We start from the raw sequence: 9323 nt of genomic DNA, 5'->3' as shown, positions 1-9323 counted from the left end.
CCCTCGTCTCTCTGATTGGCCGAACAGGCTGAGTGCGTAGGAGGATTTTGCCGGAAGGAAAGTCGGATTGTGTCAAATTTAGCAGAGCTGCGACCAGAGGAAACCTCTCCTGTATATTGATCTTCGCGGGATACTGGGCAAATTTAAAGGTGTGTGTTTTGTGACAGTGCGGTCCATCGCTTTATAAACGGGTGTGTTTTTAAATACAGTAAAAGGTTTCGCGGTCAGCTGAGTTTAATTAGCTGCCGTTACTAGTGGAGCAAAACAGGCAGCAGTAAAGCTGAGTGTAGCTTAGCTGGCTAACAGCGTTATTCTTGTGTTCCTCAGCTGCTTCACTTTCCTCGCCTTCTGGGTTTTGTTTTTATTAAATGTCAGGTTTTTCTGTAGTTCAATTTAGAGGTTATTTAAACTGTCAAATCCTGAAAAGTTGCCTCGCAGAACACGTGGGGTTTATTAAGAAAGTAGCTATCCTATAGCTAACTGTAAAGACATAAGATTGGCTAGGCAGCTAACAGACAGAGTCATCTGTAAAGACCTGTGTTGCTGTTAAGGGAACTCAGGCTGTGTGCTTTTGAGAGCCAGGTAAACTGCATGAAATATATAATACTGTAATTATATTCATTCTTCCAAAGTAAAACTTCTTTCTATTTTATTTCTAAAGTATTCTGCATGGTCTGAACTCACTTTGTCTACTTTCCTATGCCTGTCCTGGTGGCTTGTTTCCCCCTTGTGGACCACTTCCTCAGAGAGCTCACACATACAGAAAAACCATCAGTGTTACAGGTGTTGCATAAGGAGGGGATTTTACAAAGCAGGTTGTGTCAGATTAGACCGATTAGTCCCCAGACTGGTTTTTAATAAAATAATAAGGCATAAAACAATAAATAGGTATTGAAAATGCAAGATCTTCTAACTGCTTAAGTCTGGATTGTAAAACAGTAAGGAGTAGCTGAGAAGAAGATCTTGGGACTCTAAGAGCCTCATAGTGATGGTGTGAATTTGAGCCAGGCCATTTAAAGTTTTAGAAACTGACTTTGTATAGTGTCCTAAAACGCACCGGGAGCCAATGTAAAGATGGTAAAATCACGGTAATGTGATTTCTTTTCCGCACTCATTTGGAGAGAGCGGGAGAAAAGTTTAAAGCTCACTCACTGATTACACAAGATGGTCATGAATGCAATGCCTGATGTGTTTAAGGGGTGTTTAAGAACATTTTGGCCTGAAATCTCTAAGAAGTAGTCTGCAAAGAAACCTCATTTTAGATTTACCATCAGTCTTATTTACAAAAAATCTGGAGACTTCTTGTTTGGGATTGTAAATGTTGTGGCATTATTTGTGTTGTAGACATTGTAACCCCTGCTTCCCATCAACACCACTTTAAAGAAGAGTCGGTAAGTTTCTACGCAGTACACCTTTCCCACATCAGACCTCTCTGAATGACTTTTCACATCTCAGCAGTAAATTACACAGACAAGTCTCATTTAAGAGCCTCGTCCCAAAACAATCAATCATTTACAGCAGAGTTGCGTTTTTTTTCCTGTTGTTGTTTTTTTGTTGTTGTTTTTTTAAAACATTCATCACTCAATCAGATTTGACAAGGCTCATTGGATGAAGGTCATTTGGATGTCATAGACCAACCATTGGCAGGACTGCTACTGTAACTTTAGGGTTATCTTCTCACAGAGACGGACCTTGGAGACTCCTGACCGCGGTGAACACGCCGAAAACAATGTTCCTGATGAGGAGAGCATACCATGAGGCTTGAGCTGAGGACATCAAATGAAACAGTGCATTCATCAGTGACAAACAGGTAGTCATTCAGCTTTTCTGACTAGTTGTTAGCATGTAATTGCTGTTACTACCTGCATCATTTTCTTTATATGAGGATGAAATGGGTAGTTCTCCTTACTGAGGCTGTTCAGTACCACTGCAATGTAATGAATTCATTGGGCTGCTCATTAACCATGCAAGAGTCAGTACAACAACCAATTAGTTACGTAAACTTTAAGACAAATTCAAAATTGTACTGAAACGTTTTTTTTTTTTCCTTTTATGTCATGTTGTTGCATACGATTTTAAATGACCCTTTTATACTTTTGTTTAATATCTTATATTACACTACTACAGTATGACTGACTGCCTTGATAGTTCAGCTGCCAGTTACTTTAAAACGCTGCAGTGAAAACTTGAGCTTTGTTTTCATTTTCTGTAACATGCAATTGTTAGACTCATTTTCATGGTTTTGAGCTTGCAGTAACCAAATCCATGAAAAAACAAATCAGTGGTCTGATTAGAGTGTTCAGTTCTCAGTTTCTAACCCGTCATATTTCAGGAAAGAGGTTTATTGTTAGAAGTGTTTTTCTCCTTCTGGTTTGGTGGCATGTACAAAAACAGCAGACAGTAGGCAAACGTCTGGAGCTCAAATGGTCAAAGTAACTATAACTTTTAATGTTCCACTGTAAAATAGTTCCACACTGCAGATGTTTTTATTTACTGGATCAGTTGTAACTGGATCAGGCTTAAACTAGTTGATGTTTGTGATCCATGAAAATATGTCTGGATTGGCCTGGATCAGCCCCAATCTCAGCCTACTGGATTGGGATATTCCTATATAATGATATCACATAATATATAAGAATATATCTTCATCATCAAATAATAATAATATATTTATTATTAAAACTGCCCCCGGAAAGTAGATGAGTCAAATCACCATTCGGAGACCTGTCAGTTGAGCTGTTTTTTTTGGAAAACAGACAAAGGCGAATGCACAAGGATTACATTCTAATGAAGGATTATAAATATTGGGAATTATACATAAATGTTAATATTCCAGGGCTAAATATCTGACGTGCTTGATAAAAGAAAATGTACATGACCACATGCACGGGCGGTTTACTGTTGAGGCGAGCTGAGGTGGAGAGGGTGGTAAAATGTAGCAAAAACAATATTTCAGAAAAGATCTAAAGAAGGGCGGCATTTTGAACTTTTAAAGGAGGCTCTGTGTACAAGAATTCACTCCTCATTCAACAACATCCAACATGCCAAACCACTTGTAACGGATAAGTTGCCATAATCTACCATTTTTCAGTTATCTGGGCAGGTCTAAGGCAGGCAGTAGGTTTACTTACAGGCTAATTCAATATGTTCTGTACGTCTCTGCTGAGCCGTCATAACACAAAAGCAGGACCATTCGTCTGCCTTGTGATTTGTATAGGCCAGTCCAGTCTTTCGGTTTAGTCCTATTAGTTGTTTGTTGTGCAGGAAAATGAGACTCGCTATTTATTCATTTACATTTACTAGGTATTTTAATATTTAAGGCAAATATATAAATACAGTCGCTTAATAAACCTGTAGAAGCAGATTTCTGTCAAGCCTACAGGTTTTCTTTAGTTAGTTAAGTTTAACTTTAGTTAAGTTTATTGTCTCAATATTCCCCAAATCCATTAAGCAACCTGAAGTAATAAATTAAAATGTTTTATCAAATGCAGATTTTTAAACGCTCCAAAATATGTTCCCATATGGGAAGTAAAACTATGAACGGATCGAATCTTTGTATTGAATAGACAAATCAATATCTAATCTTAGATATTAATTAATCAATAATTAAACAAATTATATATTGAGTATATTCATTAATCACTCTAGAGTGATCTTTTGTAAACTTGGGTTGTGTGTAAAGATATAACACGTAAGCAGCATGCTCTCTTCATGCAGTCTGAGATACGTGTTCTTGTGACCTGAAAAATGTGTTAAAATAATAAACTTAAAATAAACACAGTGTGTGTGTGTATCATTTTGAGAGTGCATAAAAAAGTGCATGTGGCTCAAACTGGAGCACCTTTCTATTTCTACTTCAGTTATATCTATACAACAACTGCTGATCAAACATGTTGCTAAGCAACAAGCTGTCAGTGTGTAAAACTGTGGATATGTGTTTAATCGAGGCAAGATTTTGAGTAGACTACCAAGGCCAGAGACGTATCTGCTGCTGATAAGGTTCCTTCCTGTAAGAGGTTTGGGCAGTTTTGTTTTTATAGCCGGATTCTGTGCGCACTTGTTTTCTCCTTTGGAGGTAGTTTTGAAATATTGCTGAGCAGTTCAGCCAAAACGGAGGTGGCTTTTGATCCTTGGATGTCGTTATTATTTTTATGATTCAAAATTCATGAATGCATTGAGGATTAATTCTGGCCGTTGGTAGTTGAGTGAAGAGAGCGGCATATGTCACAGATCCTGGGCCAGGGACAAAGGGACACTGTTAATTTTGAGTCCTGGCAGCTTCTTAAAGAGCTGTTTGTGTTTTTCCAGCTGTCATGGAAACCAAGGCAAATGGTTCGATGGACACCAAAAGGTATGTAAGTTTTGTGTCTCTCGTTTCAGCTAAATCGCCTTGTTGAGAATCTCCTTCCTTTCGCTCTTTTGCATTTTCTTTGTCCCTGCGTCTGATTGTCGGCATGTTTTGCTGCATGTACTGTATGTAACGTCTGTGTCAGGCAGTTTGAATTAGAGGTTGAAAGTTGAAACCACCAGCTAGGAGCCACAGGAGAAAGTGTTTTTTTATCATATTCAGAATGTTGTATTTATTGTATTTTTGCCGTACGTTACACAACAATACAAACAGCTCATTTACAGTAAATTGCACGATCGAAAATTTAAAAACACACACCCATTCCTACACAGCCATTTTCTCAAAGGATGGCATCAAAAGCAGTTTGGAAACATTGTCAGGTTGTGTTTACTAAGGAAGGGGTTATGAAGTGCTATCGTTTCTAATGCCAGTAACTAACGTAAGGGAACTTTTCCATTACCTGATTAAAATAATTTACCTAAATAAAATCATTCAAATTCAAGTTTCTTTGTGAATCAGCAATGATTAGTTGGCACATGAAGGTTATGTACATTTGAACTGTCTCATTAAAGCATAACCCGATGGATACACCCATTTATATTTATTTATTTATTAAATTTGCCACATATTTAAAAACTTTTTTTTTTAAGATTTTAATTAACTGTTAGAAGCGTATTAATTTAGCTAACTTTTTCCAATAAATGTGAAATCTTTGAAAGTCATTTCACATTTCATCAAAAATGAACTGACTGATTTGATTGAGTGATTGCTTGATTTTATTTATTTATTTATCTATATGATTTTCTGACTAACAAAATAAAGAAAGATATCTATTTTTTGTACCTTTGTTAGATTACTTTTCTTTTAAAACAAGTAAATGCAAAAAAACTGCAACGAGGCCTTTCATTAATAATGGAGAAAGACAAGTGTTTTAATGCAAAATTCCTAGGATTCTTTAATGTTTTGAAGGACATCTCATGGTTTCATTAGTGTTAACAAACTGGCTAATGTCTGACATCGGATTCATACTCACAGTATTATGATAAGGCATTCACACAGTAATTACAGATTTGATACAGTATTGACTACCCTTTATTGTTGTCATGTTTCTGTGGATGAATAGTGTCTCCTTTCTTTCACAGTTCGGTGGAGAACGGGCAGCTCCCAGACCCGGCCCACTGGGCAGTAGCAGACGTTGTGAATTATTTTAAAGCGACTGGATTTGAGGAGCAGGCCAATGCTTTCCAAGATCAGGTAGTAACAATTATTTAATAATGAAATGTATTTCTTTAAACACTGTTTCAGCCTTTAAAGCATCCTTAGCCAAGTATTATTTTTGTTCTGCTGTAATTAATGAAATGCAATGATGTAATTGCCTTTATATTTACATGGTGAAGTACATTTGCGTACGATTTACAACACGTAGAACACAGAGATGTTGCCATCAAACTTTTTATATGTATTTATACTCACTGACAAAAGAAATAACGCACCAAAAAGTTGAATAAAACTTATGTGAATGTAATAATGATATGTAAGTGTTTTCAACATTAGAGCGTAGGATTTAAGTTTATTGGGGAAAACTGTACAGTTGAAAGGAGGCTCCAGTACCTTGTTGGGCAGCCTTTATTCTGGATACAAGATGATATTTTTGGGCTAGGAGGTATACAGGTTCCATATGGCATCCTGTGGCAAGATGTTGCAGCTGGGTCTGTAGATCCCGCACACTCCTAGTTTGTCGAAGCTGGCACCCCAGCTGGTCCCATAAACGCTCGATTAGCGATAAATCTGCGGGCGGTCAAGGAAGAGTTGCAATCTGGCAGAGACATTCCTGGGAAAGCCTTGCTGTGTGTGGGAGAGCAATATCCTGCTGAAAAATTCCAGTTGTGGCCGCAGGATGTCCTGCACATATGGCTGAGCTGTTGGTGTCCCTCGTATCACTACTAGGAGTGACCAACTGACATATGAAATGGCTCCACAGATTATCACACCAGCAGTTGCTCCAATCCAGCAAAGGCAGGATTACAGCCCCCATAGTAGAAACCAGACCATCTACGGATTCCAAACAGAACCTGGATTCGTCGCTAAAGACCGTAGCAGTCCAGGTTTCTCGTTCACGACACCACAGCAAATGAAGGTGACTGTAATCTTGGTCACAATGGATTAGATGATGAGCAATTTCTGCATCTCTCAGTCCAATGATGCACCCTCTCTCAAAGTCTGTCAACTGGACAAAATGTCTTTAGCATGTTGTTGTGGCATGTCTAAGAGGTACACTACCTAAAAGTAGCCTCTGAGAGCCTCTTTCTATAGAGCAGTGGAGGAATAATTTTAGACCCTCTTGTGGCTAGACCCAGTGTCCAATCAGACCACACGTGTATTCATTTACATATCTGCCTGAGACATAACTGCATGCTGAAATGCGACATTTCTATCTGGCTGTGTAATTTTTTTGACAGCGAGCGTATTTGCATCGCTTTGGTCTGAATGGTTACATGACGGACCTGCACCATTTCCAAGCTCTTTGTAATCGTTAGCTTTGGGGTTGGACGAGTCCTCTCCTGTTGGACAGCTACTGCTAGTGAATCATGTAACCTGCATTTCACCCTTAATCTCAACCATCATTATTTCTGTGTGCAGGAAATCGATGGCAAATCTCTTTTATTAATGACTCGTAATGACGTTCTGACCGGACTCTCAATAAAACTGGGTCCTGCACTGAAGATTTACGAATACCATGTGAAGCCCCTTCAGACCCAACACTTGAAAAGCAATGCCTCATAGCACCCGGGACAGGCCAGCCCCCTCGGAAGACAATCATGCCATGGAGCAGCAGGGTAACTGCAGACTGAAACATGCCAACGTCCTCGTCTGCATTTTGAATGCATCTTTGTGGACAGGCAGGCAAAGAAACAACTTTAATGTGAATTTGTCTTTCTCAGTCTGAGTTTGTTGTACAGGTACATGTTGCGTTTGTCACATTGATTGCTTTAATGAATCTGAACGGTGTTATGTTTTGAAAATTTGTTTAAGAGAGATATTACACCCTTTGTGAACTTGTACATATGTTAAAATATTCCTTATTTGTTTTGCTATTTTTAAAGATTTTAATTGTAAATGTAAAAAAACAAACAAACAAAAAAAAGATTCCTAGTGAATGTTTATCTGGCACTAAGATTTTAAACACTATTGTGTAAGATGTTGCTTGGTAAGACTTGCATTACTCCTTCATAAGGTTCAGTGGGAAATGAACTCCGCGTCATTGGGCTGTACATATAAGGACAAAGTTACTAAAGGGGAGCGGCTGGTAATTTATTTGTTTTTGTTGTTGCTTGTTTCCATTTTCTCCTTTAAGCTATTTAAGTCATGAATAGTTGGTGATTTAAGTTACAGCGTAATTGATTGAGCGGTTTGGCTTGGAAAACTGTACCCATCCTACAGCTGTGTGTGTGCTTTTATTTGAGGTTTTATTTAAACATACTAAACATACTAAATGACTCCAATGAAGCAGTTTAACAGGTAGCTAGAGTCTGGAAATCTGAAACAAAACCAGGCTCGGTTTTTGTGTTTGCTTTTGGTGCAGCTAGCTTTATTATTACATACTGTACCTAATCGTTCAATGGTTTCATGTTCATTTTCAGGTTTCTGTTTTAAACAAACAAATTTGTACATTTGACTTGGTTAATACCACTTATTGACAGTGGGCTGAAAATGGCAGTTCTATGTCAGTACCATTGCTGGTGCTTAAAGTTTGGGGCGGGTGTGTGTGTGTGTGTGGGGGGGGGGGTTTGATTAATTTCAACAAAGCATCTTTTCCACAACCCTTTTCCTTTCAAAGTCTGTCTTGCAATAGAGGATTGAGATGATGTATGTCAGAGGTTTGCAATAAATTGTGCTTGAATTCAACTAAAAAACATGTGCCGATTCAACTGCAAATTAGGATTGTGCTCTTGTTAGATACACTATATAGACACAATTATTGGGACACTTGCTTATTTGTTGTTTTTTCAGAAATCTAGGGTATTTAAATAGTTTATCCTACTTTTGTTGGAGTAACTGTCTCTACTGTCCAGAATTCAAGGCTTTCTACTAGATTTTGAGTCATCATTTTGAGCATTCGATTACATTTAGCGACAAGAGCCTTCGAGAGGTCAGAATGTTGAATGCTCACCACCCTACCTCATCCCATTTACATTTACATTTACATTTATGGCATTTAGCAGACGCTCTTATCCAGAGCGACTTACAAGGTTACTGGTATTACAGAGGTGGGCCAATGTAATGTTAGGAGTCTTGCCCAAGGACTCTTATTGGTGTAGCGCAGCATAGTCACCCAGACCGGGAATCAAACCCTGGTCTCCCACATGGTGTTGTTGTAACTCAATGGCAGGTGGTGGTGTTATCTGTTGCGCCACACCAACCACATACACTGCTGTCATCCCCAATTCTCCAACTCATCCCAAAAAGTACTGGATGGAGCATCATCATCATTCCGAAGAACAGAGTTCCAGTGCTCCACAGCTCAATGCTGGGGGGCTTTTTGTCATTAGACATGGTGTCAATGATTGTTTGTTTATTTGCTCCAGAGAGTCCTATTCTATTGGCAATATTTCTAAACTATGTCAGCAGTGGGTGCAACTTAAAGGAGCTGAATGCATTCATTAAAAGGGGTGTCCACAAACATTGGGCATATAATATATTAGGCTTGCGATCCCTTAATAATTAATAAACGCTTGTCTGTTGATCTAGTTCGTGTCACAGGCTTTCTGTGTAAGGTACATTAAATGATCAGAGCTCTTCTAAAGTTCAGTGAACACAACAATTTCCTTCAGGATCAATGAAGTACCAGCTATCTAATCACCCAGTCATCAGGGTTACATAATTGTTGGATCCACAGAGTTTCTCTTTCACTCACTCTGGTTCATTTGATTCAACAGTGTATTTCTTATCTGGACACTTTTGGAACAGTGGTGTT

General features: G+C 38.4%; 1 protein-coding gene across 2 annotated transcripts; it reads left to right on the top strand.

Annotated features, from left to right (window-relative positions):
- The first annotated feature begins 54 nt into the window (after positions 1 to 54).
- Positions 55 to 8109, top strand: samd13 (sterile alpha motif domain containing 13). Of its 2 annotated transcripts, XM_072660407.1 has the most exons (6): positions 55 to 149; positions 1345 to 1391; positions 1684 to 1810; positions 4309 to 4351; positions 5491 to 5602; positions 6989 to 8109. In XM_072660407.1, the coding sequence occupies exons 4-6, from the start codon at positions 4314 to 4316 to the stop codon at positions 7130 to 7132; spliced, it is 294 nt and encodes a 97-aa protein (XP_072516508.1). In that variant the 5' UTR covers positions 55 to 149; positions 1345 to 1391; positions 1684 to 1810; positions 4309 to 4313; the 3' UTR covers positions 7133 to 8109. The 2 variants fall into 2 exon arrangements, with proteins under 2 accessions (XP_072516508.1, XP_072516509.1); XM_072660408.1 differs by lacking the exons at positions 55 to 149; positions 1345 to 1391; positions 1684 to 1810 and adding an exon at positions 3626 to 4016.
- The last annotated feature ends 1214 nt before the right edge of the window (positions 8110 to 9323 follow it).

This window comes from Salminus brasiliensis, chromosome 17 (genome assembly GCF_030463535.1).
Source record: "Salminus brasiliensis chromosome 17, fSalBra1.hap2, whole genome shotgun sequence".
NCBI lineage: Eukaryota > Metazoa > Chordata > Actinopteri > Characiformes > Bryconidae > Salminus > Salminus brasiliensis.
Note: the sequence above shows the minus strand (reverse complement) of the source record. Positions and strands in the feature narration are given on the sequence as shown.